General features: G+C 64.6%; 2 protein-coding genes across 5 annotated transcripts in view; one reads left to right on the top strand and one right to left on the bottom strand.

Moving 5' to 3' along the window:
• The first annotated feature begins 16 nt into the window (after nt 1–16).
• On the top strand, nt 17–2,885 carry PLEKHJ1 (pleckstrin homology domain containing J1). Its single transcript, XM_032394526.1, has 6 exons — nt 17–213; nt 303–370; nt 586–652; nt 1,475–1,565; nt 1,648–1,711; nt 1,799–2,885. Exons 1-6 carry the CDS (start codon nt 120–122, stop codon nt 1,862–1,864), a joined length of 450 nt encoding a protein of 149 aa, XP_032250417.1. The 5' UTR covers nt 17–119; the 3' UTR covers nt 1,865–2,885.
• A 1,779-nt stretch (nt 2,886–4,664) lies between these two features.
• Nucleotides 4,665–17,696, bottom strand: part of DOT1L (DOT1 like histone lysine methyltransferase) — a 64,349-nt gene continuing 51,317 nt past the window's right edge. Inside the window, exons 20-29 of one of the 4 annotated variants that reach the window (XM_032394516.1) lie at nt 16,492–16,976; nt 16,166–16,301; nt 15,716–15,862; nt 14,549–14,663; nt 13,015–13,589; nt 12,549–12,751; nt 9,805–9,869; nt 8,522–9,451; nt 8,293–8,423; nt 4,665–5,670 (exon numbers count right to left, since the gene is read on the bottom strand). In XM_032394516.1, coding sequence (XP_032250407.1) covers nt 8,332–8,423; nt 8,522–9,451; nt 9,805–9,869; nt 12,549–12,751; nt 13,015–13,589; nt 14,549–14,663; nt 15,716–15,862; nt 16,166–16,301; nt 16,492–16,976 — 2,748 coding nt within the window. In that variant the 3' untranslated portion in view covers nt 4,665–5,670; nt 8,293–8,331. Of the gene's footprint in view, nt 7,758–8,043; nt 8,424–8,521; nt 9,452–9,804; nt 9,870–12,548; nt 12,752–13,014; nt 13,590–14,548; nt 14,664–15,715; nt 15,863–16,165; nt 16,302–16,491; nt 16,977–17,696 lie in introns of those variants that run through there. The other 3 variants (XM_032394520.1, XM_032394517.1, XM_032394518.1) reach the window with 3 other exon arrangements.

Genomic DNA, 17,696 nt, shown 5'->3' with positions numbered 1-17,696 from the left:
CAAGCGCAGTGGCTGCGGTAGCGCTTCCGGGACGGCGCTGTGGGATTTTTTTGGCGCGAGTGGGGACGGCGGCCGGGAGGGCGCGGTCCGCGCTCCGCGTTTTGGGTCCTGGCAGCGCCATGCGCTACAACGAGAAGGAGCTGCAGGCGCTGTCTCGGCAGCCGGCCGAGCTGGCGGCCGAGCTGGGCATGCGGGGCCCCAAGAAGGGGAGCGGTGAGCGGGCTGGGGCGCCGGGGCGGGCGGGCCGGACGGGCGGGGGTGGGCGGCCGCCGAGCCCGCATGAGCCCGCCCTGTGCCCGCAGTGCTGAAGCGGCGGCTGGTAAAGTTGGTGGTCAACTTCCTCTTCTACTTCCGGACGGACGAGGCCGAGGTAGGCCGACGGGCCGGGGTCGGGGGCCGGGGCCCGGCGGGGGGCAGGGCCGGGTCGGGGGCCGGGCGGGTGTCCGGAGCCCGGAGGGGGCGGGGCCGGGCTGGGGGCGGAGGCCCGGCCGAGGGCGGGGGCGGGTTGGGGGCGCGGGGCCGAGGCGGGGGCCGGGGTCCCGCGGAGGCCCGCCCTCAGCGGCCCCGTCGCCTCTCTGCCCGCAGCCCGTCGGAGCCTTGCTGCTGGAGCGCTGCAGAGTCACCCAGGAGGAGCCCAGCGGCTTCTCCATCAGTGAGTGCCGGCCCCGGGCCTGCCCCTCCCGGGCCCCGCCGCCGCGTCTGTCTGCGCGGAGGCAAAGTCCACTGCCCCGGGCGGCCGGAGGGCGGGCCGGGCTCTTCCCCCGGGGCGTAACCGCTGCTAGCTGCAGCCGCAGGTGCCCTAGGACTTTGTCTTGTTGGGGAGCACTGCACTGTTCGGGTGCCCGGCCGGGTTCTGGCGCTGGGGAGGATCCTCCGGGTCGTCCTGAGAGCGTCGAGTCAGCGGAGGAAGGCGGAGTTTGTGCTGGTTTTCTGGTGTGGCGCTCAAACGAGAGAAATGTGTGCTCCCCGAGTCCAGGAGGGCAGAAGTCCGACAACAGGGTGTCTGCAGGGGTGGTTCCTTGCCAGGGAAACTTTCCCAGGCGATCCTGGCTCCCGGGGGTCGCCAGCAGCCCGAGGTGCCCCTTGCCTTTGTAGAATCAATCCCGCAGTCTCCATGTGCGTGTGGGTCATCCTCTGCGTGTTTGTGTTCAAATTTCCCCTTTTTACAAGGACACTGATGGGATTAGGTTTGGTACCCAACTCTTTTCAGGTTGATCTGTTAAGTAATTGCACTTGTAACCGTCCTGATTCCAAATAGGGTCGTATTATTAGGTTCTAGGGATTAGGACTTGAACATTCTGTTCTGAGGACACAATTCAGTCCACAGCACAACTGGTGGGAAGCGATGAGTCTGGGCTGGGACTGGAGGAGGGGACACTTTAGGACGGAGGCAAGAGGAAGCTGAGGCCTGTGGCGGGCTGGGGGGGGGGGGGGGGCAGTGAGCGGGAACAGACAGGGGCTGCTTCCTCTGCAGGCTTCATGGAGGACCCAGAGAGGAAGTATCACTTCGAGTGCTGCAGTGAGGAGCAGTGTCAGGAGTGGATGGGGGCTCTGCGGCGAGCCAGGTGGGGTGTGGGCCTGCCTGGGGGGGGGTCTGGGGTGGGGGCACAGCAGGGCTCTGGGAGCATACGCCAATTTCTCCCCCAGCTACGAGTTCATGCGGAGAAGCCTCATATTCTACAGGAATGAGATCCAGAAGATGACTGGCAAGGTACACAGAGGGTCCAGGGGAGCCGGGGGTGGGGCAGGGGCGTGGGCCCGTGGGGCCTGGGCTCATGCTGCCCGTTCACCCACACAGGACCCCCTGGAGCAGTTCGGCATATCTGAGGAGGCCAGGTTCCAGCTGGGTGGCTTGAAGGCCTGAGTCTGGAACAACCCCCCCCCCCCCGCCCCATCCTCTTCAGGCCCTGGGTTTCCTGGTCAAGCCTGGATTTGCTGCAGCAGATGTTTGGCTTAAAGACTTCAAAAACCCAAGATCAGTGGGGGTGGGCAGGGGCAGTTTGGAGAAACAACCCACTGACCCCCCCCCCCCCGGCCCCTGGACTGGTCTGCACCTATTGGTGCCCCGTGCTGCTACCGGGGGACAAACGTCCACTCCTAGAAGTTGTGTCCAGCCCCTCGGGCACGTCCGTCTGGGGTCTGGAGGCTCCTGAGGCTGGTGTAGCTCTCCTGGCCTCTGCAGGCTGAATGTACAAAGCTAGACGATGCTGTGAAGGGCGTGGGGGCCACGCCTGCTGGAGCCACTGTGAATTCTACTCCTGCTGATGGGGCAGGCCCTGGCCGGACGCCTCTGGGTGGAGCTGGAAGTCTTCACTCTCAGGCCAGCGTGCTTGTTGTATTCAAATAAAGGGACCTCTTTTCCACGTGGGATGGTGCTGCCGTGAGTGCAGGAAGGGGCTGCTGGCCCCAGGTGGTTGGAGCTGGCTCCCGAGGCAGGGCAGTGAGGCCTCTGTGGGACGGCAGTCCTCCCCAGCTTGGAGGTTTAAGTGCCCAGGAGCAAGGGCCAGGTTGCCCCAGTAGGGGGACAGAGACCTAGAACCAGACCAGGGAGAGGCAGGGAGGCTGGGACTTTGCTTGGCCCATGGGGCCGGTAGTGCTAACAGGCCCCAAGGGACAACGGAAGGGTGGTGTGATTGAACCTGAAGGTGACCTGTGATCCCAGTTCCTAGGCCTTCCCTTGAGGACAGGCAGGACCTCGGAAAGGGTTTTTGCCAGTGTTACAATCCTAAGTCAATCCCTTTTAATAAAAAAGGGAGGCATCCTGGGTGGGCCTGGCCTAATCAGCTGTAAGCACGGGAGGGACTGGGCCTCCCTGAGGAGGGTGCTTGCTGTTGGCCGTGGTCACGGGGCTGCCTTAAGGAGCCCACCAGGCTTCTGCCGGGAGCCCCGTCCTCCCCACTTGGGGAATGGTGAGTGTGACCCCTGGCCCTCACACCTCTCCCTTGCTGCGTCATCGTCAGAAAGAAATGCTGCCGCCAGATGAGGTTCAAGTGAAAAGTATTTTATTACAGCGCCTAGAGGTGGAAATGCAGAGTGCACTGGGGTTCTCTTAGGAGAAGAGGGTCAAGCCAGCAGCCCAGGGAGGGACAGGCCATGCCAGCACCCCCAACTGAAACACAGTCTACCAGAAACACAAAGCAAAGCCCCGTCTGAGTTACAAACCAAGGTCGAGAGACGTGGGAAACAAACCAGTGTGGCTGGACCGTGGGAATGAGGGCGGGCGGGGCGGGTAAAGAGGGGCACGTGAGCCTTGGGTAAATCACAGTCCGTAGCTGCAAGAGACGGCGAGCTGCCCGGGAGGGCCGTGTTCACGTTTAGGTTTTCCTGAGCAGAGCCCCCTGCGGCCCACCAGACTTCCCTGAAGTTGCCTGCGGTCGGCGGTAGCCCCGGGGCTCTGTGCACGGGCTTGCTGCCTCCCCTCCTGCTCGGGACAGCCCAGCCACCGCGGGGTGATCCCAAACACGCCCGCGCTCGTGCCGGAGACTCAGTGTGGCACGTCCGCGGGGAGCCCCACGTCAGTGACCGTGCGGGCCCCCTGAAGTGATGCAGTATGTGCGAGCAGGGTCGCTCTGTTCTACGCTGGGGACTCAGGCGTGACCTCTCCGCTGTCCACCCACCCTGTAGCTTTTTAGGGAGCCCTGTGCCCCTGACACGGGTGTGTGTGTGTGTGGCCAAGCAAACACTGCCCTGTCCTGGGGCCCAGGGCTTGGGGTTCACGGGGGTGAGGCGCAGCACCTTCATGCACCGGGGGCGCCAACCCAGAGGGAGGGAGCCAGGGCAGCCAGTTACAGAAGGATGGGCCAATTTCAAGAACCCATCGCGAGCACCATCTTCTGCCTCAACTATTGCTCTGGGCCAGGGGCGTCACCCCCAGGGCAAGCAGGAAAGCAGGGCTCTGGCAGGCCCCTGCCTGTGGAAACCAGGGGTCCAGCCGACTTCCAGAACAGCCAACGGCCACACCCGGCCTGCACAGATTGGTCTGCCTCCAGGCGGCGGCTGCAGGCAGAAACGGTCCTGCGGTGGCCGTCTTTGGCCTGCACGCCTCAGGCCTCTGCCTGCCCACCAGAAGAGTGGGGGCCAGGCCGAGCCTCCCGGGCAGGCAGGAGCTCAGGGCCTCTACTTGAGCAATGGGCTAAACACAGCCCACCTTTGGAAAGAGGCAAGTTCCCTGTGTTCCTTGGGGGATGCAAGCACCTGAGGACAGGGCTCTGACCTCACCGACTCAGCCCTTCCTAGAGCACCCATCTCGGGGTCCAGATCCCTCTGCCAGGACCTGGGCTGATGTTGGCCCTTTCGGGGGGCTGGGGGCTTCTGGACGCACCCTCTGAAAACCGCGTACAGACACAACACTGGCCGACTGCTACCCTGGAGGGGCTGGAGAGCCCTACTGGCAACCTCTAGACGCCTCCGAACAGCTCTCCCAGCTTTGCCCTGCCCCCGCCCCCCCCCCCCCAGTGCGTTCACTGCCAAGCACCATCAGAGCTGCTCCGGGGTGGGGGCGGCACGGCCGCAGCAACCGCACGGACTGGCCAGAGGGGCTTGGGCGGGGCGCGGGGCCTGTCCACTCCACCCCGGGAGCCGCGGTCACGCAGTCCGGGGCCGAGGGCCGGCCCTGGGCCCACACCACTGTGTGCACTTGAATAAATAGAAAGGTTCTCCCCTCACTTTTTTCTTTAGTTTACTATGCATTATACAATCTAAAAATAAATGAAGTCAAGTCTATGAAATTTATAAATTTTCATCGCATCTCTATAAAATACTGTCACTCCTCAGCGTGACTCTCCTCTGTACAGACACACCAAGCACCCGTGACTAACCTGCCCCACGTCACCGGCCCACGTGCCGCGAGCTTACTACGCGCTTTGGTGGACCGCGGCGGGAGCCCCGGACGAGCAGGGACGTACGACAGTAAATGCACTTGCACCAGCCCGCCACGCCGTCGGGAATCGGGTACCAGACCTTCCTCAAGCACCACTCAGAACGGGTCCGCGCAGGATCGGGGAGGGTCTGACCGCCCCACGCCCGCCGACCGTTCCTATGCCAAAGGCGCTGATCCCAGGCCGAGGGGCCAACAGTCTGGTAGGAGCCGTTCACAGTGATGGGGCGGGGGCGGGCGCCCCCTCGGGGAGAGGGCCTCTTCCGAGGAATGTCACGACAGCGCGAGCCACCCTCCACCTGGAGACAGCCATGCCTTTGGTATAGGAAGAGCGGCGAGAATAAATAGGGCAGGCGCCTCACGGCCTGGTTTTGGCGTTGGTCAACCTCCAGTCAGCACCAAGAGGACGAGGCAGCGGCGGGGCCTGCGTCGAGATAGCACCGGGACCGGCGGTCAGCGCGTCCGCGGGCAGGCCAGTCCTTCGGGTGGACGTCTGTATATAGATCCTCTCATATATAGTATTTACACTTCTCAATAGGTTGCCTTTACGACTTCGGTGGAGTAAAATAAGTCAGAATTGTTTATACTTTTTAAAAAACGATAAATACTTTATCTAAAACTATCGACAGTACGAGCTGGAGCCAGGCCCCAGCGCCTCCTGCAGGTCTGCCCAGCGCGGATTCACAGTAGAGCCTCGTCCCCCGTCCTCAGTCCGTCCTCGCCGTCCCGTGGCCGGCCGCCGGCCCAGCCCGTCCTTGCATAGGTCTCACGGTTGAGGTAGAAATCCTAATTACCTGCGGAGACGCGCGCGGGAGAAAAGGCAGCAGAGATTCAGCGTCTCTCTCGGGGGGGCCCAAACATTCCCCCAGGCCAGGGAACCAAAGCCTCCTACAGATGGACGGACGGTCGGACAGACAGAACAGGGCTGCTGCAGGCCCCGCCTCTCCTGGCAGGGACCCCCGGCGCTGGGCCCCTGGTCCGCTCGGAGGCAGCAGGTCCCCGTCCTCCCCTCCCCCCGGCCGCATGCCAGGCGCTGCTCGCAGGCCAGCCCAGGGAGACCGCCCGTGACGGCCACGGGGCAGAGGAACAGGAGGCGCTGGTCCCCTGTGGGCCAGGACCAGGAGCCTGATGCCCAGATGCTTCCGCACGCACACCTCGGACCTCTTCAAAGCTGGTCCCGGCCGCACAACGCCTTCTCTGATGGCGTGAGGCCCCCGCGCACGCGCACGCAACCTGCTCTACCTTCTGGGCTTTTCCAGCAGGACCGTGGCACAGCCCGTCCCCAGACCTGCACCCTGACTGGGAGGCCGTCAGACTGCGGCGGCCCCATGCCTGTGTCCACTTAAGCACGCGGCAGACAGTGGAGGATGGGCCGGCCCCAGCGCCCTGTTAGCAGCCGGCTTCCTTTCCTCGAGCCCTCGCCCCCGGGGACGCCAAGCTGCATCAGCAGTGGCCGGGCCGGCTGCACCAGGGCCCAGCTCCCTAACGCCGACACGCGGCCCGCGGGGGCCTCACGACGACCTTCCTCACCCGCTTCCGAAGACGGGCCCTTCCTACACTGCCCTGCACGGCTCCACACTGACCGCCCGAGGCACGGGCCGCGTTCCCGGGAGCGGCAGGAGCTGTGCTGTGGGCACCACGGCAAAGCACGGCCCCCCCCCCCGGCCAGGCAGCCGTTCCTCTGTGGCCGGCGCCACGCTGCCCCGGGCCTGCAGGCAGGGGCCTCTAGCTCAGGAGCACCAAGTTTGGACGACCCTCTACGCGTTGCCTTTTCTTAAAGCCCTAAGGGTGCGTTCAGGGAGACAGACTGTGGGAGGCCCTAGAGCAGACAGACGGCAAGGCTGAGCCCTGAGCTGCCCCGGGAGCCCCGGTCCCTGGCCGCTTGCAGACACACAGCCTGAGGGTGACAATGGCGGGCTCCATCCAGCTAGACGGGCCGGGCCGGACTGCCGGCCTCAGCCACCTCCTCCCGGCCACCTCCGCTGGGCAGGGGCCCATGGGGGCTTGCCGTAAAGGGCTGGGCCGGGCAGCGAGAGCGGGCCACCCCCTGGAGCTCCGCGGTGGCTGCTCAGCCGCCCCGGAGGCCAGAACACACGGCCAGCCCTGCCTGGCCACCCGGTTTCCCTCGCCTCGCTGTGCTCTATCTTCCCTTGCACCTCTCAGGACCAACCGTCTCCACCCGAGGCAGAATAGCCTGGGTCCCCTGGGCCCCTCCTCGGAGCCCTGCGGGCCCGTCCACTCTCTGTGGAAGGAAGGACAGATAGTTCAGGGTCTCGTATGGGCCCCCTGGTTGGGCTCTAGCCTTACCTTACAGAATACGAACTGCTAGCTAAGCAAGGTCTTTATCTTGGCTTAACCCCCGCAAGGCGCGCGGCATACGGAGGCGGCATGCCAAGGGAAACCCACACGGCAGACGGCCCCGTGGAGCTGGCCTGCGGGATCACGGGCGCGGCCTGGGCCAGGGCCAGCCCGGGCAGGGGCTGGTGGTGCACCGTGAAGGAGGGGCGGGGGGCCTTGTGCGGGAGGGAGGCGAGCTTGATGGACAGAGAGGCGTTAGCAGGCTGCAGAGAGGCGGCAGAGGAGGTGGGTAAGAAAGCCTGGTTAGCCGGGAGGGACGCGAGGTTCTGCAGAAGCACGGGCTCAGAGTTAGCCGGGAGCAGCGCGGGGGCAGGAGGCAAGGCGGCGTTAGGGGGAGGGGGTGCGGGGAGGGGGGGCTGCCCCGGTGGGGGCGGGGGCGGGGCCTGAAAGGAAGACGCGGGGGCGCCGGCCACCGCCTGCAGCGGGGTTAAGCTCAGCGTGGCGCTGCGACACGCAGCCCCGCTGCCGAAACTGGCTCCAAACGGATGAGCGGAGGCGGAAGGCACCGCGTGGTTAAAGACACCTGCAAACAGGAGAGAAAAACTCAGCTTCAACAGGTGGGCACTCTCCAGTCAAGCGCAGAGAGACACAACAACAGGGAAGCAGACAGCGGCCACAGGTCCGCGTGCGGCGCAGGGGCGGGGGCGAAGCAGCAAGCAGCAGGGCATGGTGGCCGGGTGCGACTTACCTGCAGGGCAGCGCCGGGCCGCACCCCCCTGCGGGCACGCCCCACCCGGGCTCCCAGCCACGAGACAGGGCCTCGCCTGCCTGTGTCCAGCAAGGAGCTGGCTGCGGACTCCTGGGACCCCAAGGCGGGCCCGGCCCAGCCCGGCCACGTGGCTCCTCTCCACCCCTACACGGTGCCACCACACAGCAGGCGCTGTGGCCCTCGCTCTTGCCCAGCACCAGCCCCCGAGGCTGCCCAGAACCCATGGGCTGTGTCGGGTCGGACAGAGGACCTCCACGGGGAGGAGACAGAGCCCTAGTCATGGCGCCAGCCCTCCTGAAGGTACAAGGGACGCCGTCACAACCAGAGGGCCTGACGCAGGCCGACTCACGCGTGAGCGCTCTGCCCACACCACGGGCACATCTGCATCTCACGGAAAGGAACGAGGTGGCAGGTGCAAAGTGGACCCCAAGGGACAGGTGGGCACAGCCTCTCGCCCCTTAGGGGGCCCTGCAAGGGAACCTGTAAAGCAGTCGTCGTTAGCCCAGCGGTCCGGGAGGGCGACGGCGTGTGGCCCGCAGGACCCGACACTCAGGCGGGAGAGACGCGCGTCTGCCTACCTCCAACTGCGCCGCCTGCCACCCCGGAGGAAAAGCTGCCCATGGCGTGCGAGTTGGTCAGTCTGGTTGCAGCGGACGAGACGTGCACCAGGCCGGCGGCGGCCGGCACGGAGCTGAACAAGGACTGGAGCACGGACGAGCCCAGGTTGGCCTGCAGGGACATGGGACCCAGGGCGAACTGCGGGCCGGGGGCAAAGGTGCCCAGGAAGGGGCGGTGTGTCTGGGCGGAGGGGGCCGCGCTGACTGCCGAGGACGCCGCCGTGGCGAGGCCCGGGCCGCTGAGGAGGCCCCCGGGAGGCACAGTGGCGGCAGAAATGAAGAGGTTGTGGCCATTCTTCAAGTCGGGCTCGCGGTCCCGGCCCTTGCCCGGCTTGCTGTGCACCAGCGAGGGCTTGTCCGGGGGCCCGCACGCTGGCAGGCCCAGCTCGCCGGCCTCCCTGCCCTTGGGGCCACCCAGTCCTTCCAGCTGCCTCTTGTTCACAAAGGCGCCGGGCTCTGCGGCACTGCCCTCCTTGCCCCGCGGGGCAGGGAAGCTCAGGGGGGCGCCCAGGCTGGCTGCCTCGGGGACCTTGTGGGAGAGAGAAGCACCATCGCTGAAGCTGTGTAAACTGAGGTCGGCGGCCAGGCCCCCGCTGAAGGCGAAGCCATTGGGAGGGTTGCTGCTGGGGCTCAGCCCACCGGCCCCCGACAGGGCACCGGAAAAGCTTTTCCTGGGGTGGGCAGCCAGCTTGGCATCAGCCAAGCCGGGCTCGTCTAGGGGGGGCCGGAAAGCGAACAGGGAGTTCTGGCTCAGGGCGGAGCCGGCCTGCAGCGGGCTGTCGGCACACTTGGCCAGGCCGAGGTCGGAAATGGGCGAGAAGGTGGATTTCCACTTGCTGCTGTTGGCGGGCTCGCTGGCAGGGGTCGGCTTCCTCCCGGCCAGGCCACCACCTGATGAGGAGAAGCAGAGCCGGTGAGGCCCGGGGGCTCAGAGTCACCCCGTTCCGCCCAAGGGAAGCGTGCTACGGTAGAGCGAGGGTGGGACGGGACGGGAGCTGGAGAATGGAGCGTCTGCGGGGGGTGGGGGGTGGGTCAGGCACGCAGAGTGTGTCAGATGCTGGCCCGGTTCGACCAGGAGGGGACGGGACTGCCGCCCGACGGTACCGAGACCGGCCGTCATGGGGACACGGGTGGCATTCAACATCACCCAGAGACAATTCTAGAAGCCTGGCACGGCTGGTCCTGAGTGTCAAGGCCACACCCTGGGGCCTGGGAGTTACAGGGCAGGGTGCACAGCTACTCACCGCTTTCCAAGGTTTTTGGAGGAGATTTGCTTTCTAAGGAGATTGTTGCAATTTTTCTCTCGATTCTATCAAGAAAAAAATACATGACAGATGTTTGAAATCCATGTGCACGTGGACCGCCCGGGGAGGCGGGGAAGCAGGCCGACACACAGCTGCCCGCCTGCAGACCTCTCTGGAGCCCGAGCCCAGCGGCAGGGGACAGGGCCGAGGGCTCGGGAAAGGGGGGTCACGTCCCAACACAGAGACGCCCCGAGGCCCAGACGGGGCCGCCTGTTCCACCTCGCCTCCCAGGCTCTTCGTCAAACCCCAGACACCTGCGGTAGCTACAGGCACCGTGTCGGCGACAGCGGGTGACCTACGTGACCCGCAGCGCGCGGCACACGGCGGCGAGTCGGTACCCGTGGCACTGCCAGGCCGCAGACCACACACCCCCCACTGTCCGCACTTCCACGGCACGGCCTGGAGAACACCGCGACCTCCAGGAGCGTAAGGAAACCGCCCAAGAGAACTTGGAAACTGCGAAGTTGGACGTTCCCAACACAAAAGAAAAGCACTCAAGCGCAGAACTTTCAAAAACGTAATTTACGTAAGCAGAAGAGGAACAGGATGAACGAACCTAGACGAGACACCAAAAGCGCAGGCAACGAAAGAGAACAAAAACAGAACTGGACCCAAATTTAACACTTTTGTCTTTCAAAGACACCTGCAAGAACGTGAAAAGAAAAATCAGAGGATGGAAGAGAATGTTCACAGGTCAGATATCAGATAAAGGACCCCTGCCTAGAACCTACGAAGGACTCTTAGAGCTCGACAACAACAGAGGACCCGAGCACACATCTCTCCCCAGACACTCCAACGGCCGTCAGCGCACTAGAAGACGCTCCACACCACTGGTCAGAGCGGCGGAGCCCACAGCTACAGCGAGACCCCACCTCACGCCCACGGGAACGGCTATCACGATAAAAAACAAAACCAGACCATAGCAGGTGCCTGCGAGAATGGGGAAAACCTGGCTCCCTCACGCCGACGGGGGGCGGGGGGACATGCGAGGTGGGGGGCACAAGGTGGGGGGACACGAGAGGTGGAGGTGCGCGAGGTGGGGGGAGCAAGGTGGGGGGAGCGAGGTGGGAGGAGCGAGGTGGGGGGCGCCAGGTGGGGGGACACAAAAGGTGGAGGTGCGCGAGGTGGGGGGAGTGAGGTGGGGGGGCGCCAGGCGGGGGGACATGTGAGGTGGGGGCACGTGAGGTGGGGCATGCGAGGTGGGGGGGTCAAGGTGGGGGCACGAGGGGGGGGACACACGAGGTGGAGGTGCGCAAGGTGGGGGGAGCGAGGTGGGGGGTGTGAGGTGGGGGGGCACTCAAGGTGGGGGGAGCGAGGCGGGGGCACGAGGTGGTGGGGGCGCTGTGGAAGACCATCCGGGGATTCCTCAAAACACTAAACACAGAGTTACCGTCTGACCCACCAGTTCCACTCCTGGGTAGATTGAAAATATTTTTCTTTTTTTAAAGATTTATTCATTTATTTGAGAGACAGCGAGCAAGAGAGAGAGAGCGCGTGCACAGGCGCGTGCACGTGGCCGCATGAGCAGGAGGAGGGACAGACGGCGGAGAGAGAGAATCCTCCAGCAGACTCCATGCTGGGCGTGGAGCCCGATGCGGGACTCCACCTTACGACCCTGAAATCACGACCTGAGCCGAAATGGAGTCGGACACTTAACCGACTGAGCCCCCCAGGCGCCACAGTTGAAAACATTTTCAAGCAAAAGGAGGTATATGAAAGTTCACAGCAGCATTATCCCCATTAGCTCAACACCAGACACACCAAGTGTCCATCAGCATGTAATGAATGAACATAATGTGTGCGGTCCGTCCCCACGCGGGAACACGCTCCAGCCTCAGGAAGGAAGGGACCCTGAAACCTGCCATGACGCGGAGGGACCCCGAGGACACTGGGCTCAGCGAGAGGAGCCAGACCCAAAGGACACATCCCACAGGACCCCAGTCCCAGGAGGTCCCCAGAGGAGTCCCGTCCACAGAGACAGAGAGGAGAGGGTGGGAGCCGGGGCTGCGGAGTCTGTGTTAAGGGATACAGGCTTTTTTCTGGGGTGATAAAATTGACACTGGTGATGTTTGCACAACTCTATAAATATACCAAAACCCACTAGATTGCACTCTCCAGACAGGCAATGCGCTACATGAATTAGATCTAATAAAGCTGTTACGTATCAGGAAAGAATACTGCTCGTGACCAAACACGCCAGATGTGCAGTGTCGACAAGAACTGGGAACTCTGCTCTCTCGGGCCCTTGCCTGCTGTGGCCGCCTGCGTGCCCTTCGTCTGCTCTAACCAGGTGACATATGCACCAGGAGCGAGACCGGACACAGCAACGCCACGTCCCGGGGGCTCTAGGCCCAGAGGGCTGGCCCTGCCCTGGATGTGACGTCTCGAGGGGAAAGACCGCCCAGGCCCTTCCCGAGGAGCTTCTCACCAAGTCAAGGTTAACAGTCTTGGGAAACTGCCCACTCGAGCACGGCCGCTCTGTGGGACTGCGGACAGCAGCTGAGGGGGCCCAAGGGGGAAGCGGCCACGCTCAGGGCCCCTGCACCCATCAACTAACAGTAGCTGGACACTGCCTGTCTTTCGCCCAGGCCCTGCCCTGGGAGGGCGACCTCATCACAAGCACCTCTCCTCCCAGAAGCCCCATCCGTGGATGCCCCTGGCCCACCCCGCCTGGCCCCACTCGCCTGGCGCTGCCTGGCTCGTCCTCGGAGCCCTGCTCCTCGTCTGAGGTCAGTGGGGAGTAGTGGGCCCCGTTGGTCTGGCTCAACGGCTTCTCCTTCTTGAGAACGGGCGGCTGGTCGTTGTCCTGGTAAGGGACAGGGGAGCTCTTCAGGCTCTCGGGGGACGAGATGGCCGTGATTTCCAAAGGCTGGTTAATGTTGCTGACCTGAGGGACCAGCACAGACACAGCACAAGCCTGTCAACAGGCTCCCCGAGCACCGACACCCCAGGGCTTCGCTTGGGTCCCTCCCACCCAGACCCACACTGGATCTCAGACCGCTGGGGAACGGCAAAGCCGGCCCGCTGCCCTCAGAGGGAGGTGGCCCGTGGCTGGGAACGCGAGATGCCATTGCAGGCACCTGCGTGGGCCAGGGGAGCCGGCATGCCCTCCCCACTGCGGCCCTGCCCCCCAGCCAGCCCTGGCCTTACCATAGAGTTGAGGTTCAGCGGGGACCCTGAAGACTGCGTGAAAAGGCCGGCAACGGACGGCAGGGCCCGACGCTTGGGCGACACGGCAGAGCTCAAGCTGGGGGTCCCAGCCGCCGCCCGCTTCCTCCTGCCCCGCTTGCGGCTGTCCGGCCCATGGCCCTGGCCACTGTCCCCGCGGGCGCCCGTGGGCAGAGGGCTGGGTTTGCCGGGAGGCGACTGTTTGGCACTGCCACCAGCCGAGATGGTAAAGACGATCCTCCTCTTGGCTTCGCCCTCGGGATCTGAAAAGCCGGCCTCGGAAGGAAGGTCCCCTTTGTTGGCCTCGGGGAGCGGGCCCTGGGCGGCACTGCTGAGCCGGGGGCTGGCGCAGAGCGGATGAGCAGGCGAGGCTGCGCCGGAGCCGCGGGACTGCGGCAGCAGGGGCGGGTGCTGCGGGGTGGAGCAGGGCCCCATGCTGGCGAACAGGCTCCCTGAGCCCGAGACCTCATCGAAGGCGCCGGGCTCAGCTCCAGGAGCGAGGGGGGCCGGGCTGCCTGCCAGGGCCCCGCTAACAGCCACTGAGCCCGCGTAGAAGCCTGCCAGGAAGGACGGGGTTTCTCAGGGAAGGACGCCACTGCCTGGGGCGCAGATGGTGAGGAAGCTCCACACCCGGGAACCCGCCCTCCATGTGCTTCCGTCGAGTACCGGGCACAGGCACCAGCGACCGGGCACGGCTGTGCCAGCCCTGGGGGCTCCCGGGCGGCCAGGCAGACACGTGGCTCCGTCCCGCTTCTGGGTGTAAGATGACTGCTGGCGCTAGAACCCGACAACCCCAGGTGGACCTGGCCAAGCCCCTCCCCCTACGGAGGCTCACTACGGTCCGTGGCCTCCTCACACGCCTGCCATCAAGCCCTCCCCACCCCAGAGGAAATGGTGTGCCAGACACCAGACGCAGGACCTGCCCTCCCTGGGTCAACACGGGGGTCGGCACACTAACGACTAGCCCCCGGGCCTGGCAGTCTGGCCAACGGCTGGTGTAAGGACTTTCACCAGCACACGCCGCCCGCCCACACACCGTCACCGGCACCCCCACGCCACGGGGCTGAACAGCTGGGACAGAGACCCGATGCCAGCGAGGAGCTGTGTGCCGCCTGGCCCTGTACGGAAAATCTGCGGGGGCCTCTGCCAGCAACCATCAGAAGTCTCTGACGGAGAGTCAGAACCCAGCTAGAAACCGGGCAGCTCCACAAGGACGCCACCAACCGGGTGGGGCACAGTGCCTGGGCTGAACGTCGGGAGGAAACGGCCAAAGGCTCCTGAGACGTGCCAAGGCCCAGCCTAGGGCCCCTAACCCCAAGGGCTCGTTGTGCTGCAGGCCGATGGCCCGGATGCAGCTCGGACCCTGCGGCCGGGAGGAGGGGAGCCAGCTCAGAGCCTGGCCTGGCAGACCTGGGGTCTCTTCCTCCTTCCAGCAGCAGTAGCAGAGGCTGGGGAGGGCTGGGCCCTGGGGGAAAGGTCAGGGGCAGGGACCCAGGAGGAAGAGGAGCACTCTGACCTGCAGGAGCAGGGGTGAGGCCTTTGCTGGCAGCGCCGTGGGCATTAGCGCCCATCTGCTTTTCAAGTGTGGACGAGGACTCTCGGGTCTGCGGCACAGGGCTGGGGGTGCTCCTCTGTGGAAAAAAGTACACGCTGTCAGCTGAGCCAGGACTGGAGGGAGTCCCGGACCTAAGCCACAGGATGTGCAAAGGGCCTGGGGCAGGGAGAACGGCAGGCATGTGAGAGCCGGCGCACAGAAGGGGAAATGACCTGCTCAGGGTCTGAGCACTGTGGGTAGCCCTCAGAAGGTTCTGACAAGGAGAGGGGCAGATGTCTGACTCGGGTCCCAAAGGACTGTTCTGGCTACAGCAAACGTCAGGCTGGGGACGAAGGGAGCAGGGACGGCTGTAAGGGGCTGCAGCTATGATCCAAACAGTGATTCCACTCCTGCATGGAATGGGGTGAAGATACCCACCCCCACAAAACCTGCTCACGCGCACTCACAGCAGCGTGATTCCTAACGGCCAAAAGTGGCAACAACAAATGTCCACCCTCAGATGAACAGACAAACACGATGTGGTCTGTCCGCGCACGTGTCACTCAGCCGGGGACGGACCCCGAGTCCACGACGCTCAGGGAGGGAACCAGACACAGGAGGCCCCACGGGGTGTGCGTGCACGCGGGTGAACGTATCTGTGGACTCGCAGATGCGGCTGCACAACTCTGATTGTACTAAACGCCACTACACTAGACCGTGCACTGTAGCCGGGGGACTGGATGTGAATCGTCTCTCAACTAGAGCAAAGCCGAGCCCGCGTCACGCGAGACGCGCCATGTTCACGGGACGAAGGGAGACGGGCTTCGTGCTTCTACCGAATCCGACTTCGACTCCCTCCCCACCCGCACGCACCTCCTTCCACAAAAACAGGCCTGAGATCAAAATGGGAAAACAGTACTGTAACGAACCCTGCACTTCGGGGTTGTGTGTGTCTTGGGGCGCTGCGGTACGCCCCACACTTACCAGCATGCAAACTAACAAAAAGGGACTAGGTCCTGCGGGGAAAAAACAAGACGACACCCCGCTCTGCCTACCCACGCGCTGCAGGCACCGCACACTGCTGGAGCCCGAGGGCCTGGGCCAGTCACACTAGGTGGCCGGCACCCTCCCCGACCGGCGTCCACTCACCACTTTCTCGGCGCGGCTGGGCAGCACCACGCTGGCCAGAGGGATGCTGACGGGCAGCTTGCTCGGCTGCACGGTGCTGAGTGGGATGCTGACGGGCAGGCTGGTGATGGCCTCCCCAGTGCTGGCATAGCTGCGCTCCTTCACGCCCTGCACACACACCAGACCGGCCTCGCTCCTGCTGACCGGCAACGCCAGGCCCCCGGCACCACCCGAAGGCCAGGGGGACCCTCCCAGCACAGGAGGCAGTCCCTCGTCCTGGGACACCCACCCATCTCCGCCACGCTCCGCCTCCTGAAGTTCCAGGACCCCCACGCCCATCACTTGCCCACGGGCTCTCTCCCTCCCGTTCCTACGGGCGATGGCCCCTCAGGGGCTCTGCCGCAGCACACACCCCACGCCTGGCTCAGGACACCCGCTGCGCACCCCCCACAGCCTGGGCCCTGCTCGCACCTTCTCGCCGCCCCTCTCCCCTGTCATCTGTAAGGCCATGGGGGATGAGGGTCGAGGGTCCTGAGGGCTCAGCTTGATGCCGTTTGCAATGCCAGGGCTCTGGTACGGAAGGCCGTTCTCCTTGGCGTGCTCAGCTCTGGAACAAGACACATCCCTGGTTCCTTCTCTGGGGAGCGGCTACAGCCACGGGTCTGCATCTAGAGCTGGTGGCCCAAGCCTAGCAAACATCCCGAATCTCTTCCAAACCACCGAGCGCTCCCTCAGAAGACCCCAAGGTGGCCCGCGGGTGCCAGGGCAGGGCTAGTGAGCTCCAAGTGCAGACTCACCGCGGGTGCAGCTCGCTGGCCGCCGTCTTACCACTGGCCACGTGGTCCTGGCTCAGGTGCCGCCTCAGCACCAGCTTGGCCGGGGAGAGCCGGGTGTAGTCAGGCAAGGCCAGGCCCGACATCTTCTCGAGCCTCGGCCGGCTGCTGTGGCTGGGGGTGCAGGGTATGACTTCCTGGTCCAGGGGGGAGGCCAGGTACTGGGGAGTGTTCTGCTTGGACGAGGGCCGGCTCAGCGCGCCGCACACCTCGTAGCTAGCCGCGTGGCCATTCATGGAGAGTTCTGGGCTTGCGCTGCTCAAGTGGGGCAGGGAGAACTTGGAGCAGTCCAGGTCAAGATGCAGCCGGCTGGGGTCGGCCTCCAGCTCCCGGCCCAGGGTGCCTTTCCCGCGCAGATGCGCCGACAGGGCATCATCCGGTGGCACACAAGACTTGAGCTGCAGGAGCTCCTGCTGCCGCTGGCTCTTCTCCAGTTCCACGATGCTGATCTGTCAGGCAAGGGGAGGGTCAGGCCTGCTGCTCGGCGCAGAGGCCCGCTCACACCTCTGCCAAGCGCCCGAGGGCAGGCCGGCCCCACCGCACGCAGCAACCCAGCCAAGGGACCGTCCCGGGAAAGCGCGGCGGACGCACACTCAGAGCGGCTACAAGGACAGAGACCAGCTTTGTGTATGACGGGGAAGCCAGAGCACCCAACCGCCCAGCACGGGGCGGGAAGCACTGGCGCCGACGGACGGAACAGCTGGTCTCAAGAGCCGAACGAACTGCCAATGTGCGCTCGGGGGAAGGGAACGGGGTGCGGGGACCCCGTCTGCGCCGAAGGAGACCACGTATTAACCACCCCGAGAAACCCTGGCACTGGCGCCCGGGGCGCGAGGCACTTTCTCTGGCTTGTCTGCTTTGCTTGTGCTTTGCGGGAACGAACGGGCCTTTATTCCACGGAGGAATCAGCACCCAAACGGCTTCCCACAGACGTGAGCGCAGAAGCGAGGCCTGGCTCTGCTATCGAGGGCAGCAAGCCTCTCCTTTGTGAGAGGCTCACCTGGGCCACGACCCTTCAGAAAGCAGCGTGGCCCCGGATCCCGAGACCGGAAACCACTCACAGACCCACTTTGGGGAGTAAGTCTTTAACAAATATCCTTAATGTGAGTCTTCGGTGCAGAACAATTTGTGGTGGTGTCGTTTTGTAACAAGAAAACACCCAAAAAACC

The sequence above is a fragment of the Phoca vitulina genome, unplaced genomic scaffold, assembly GCF_004348235.1.
Source record: "Phoca vitulina isolate PV1807 unplaced genomic scaffold, GSC_HSeal_1.0 scaffold81, whole genome shotgun sequence".
NCBI classification, from domain to species: domain Eukaryota; kingdom Metazoa; phylum Chordata; class Mammalia; order Carnivora; family Phocidae; genus Phoca; species Phoca vitulina.
Note: the sequence above shows the minus strand (reverse complement) of the source record. Positions and strands in the feature narration are given on the sequence as shown.

Bases quoted from the DNA above. Each gene is read 5' to 3' on its own strand.
- PLEKHJ1 (XM_032394526.1), top strand. From the start codon at position 120: ATGCGCTACAACGAGAAGGAGCTGCAGGCGCTGTCTCGGCAGCCGGCC. The intron at 371-585 runs GTAGGCCGACGG...CTCTGCCCGCAG, and splicing joins TCCGGACGGACGAGGCCGAG to CCCGTCGGAGCCTTGCTGCT. The intron at 1,566-1,647 runs GTGGGGTGTGGG...TTTCTCCCCCAG, and splicing joins GGGGCTCTGCGGCGAGCCAG to CTACGAGTTCATGCGGAGAA.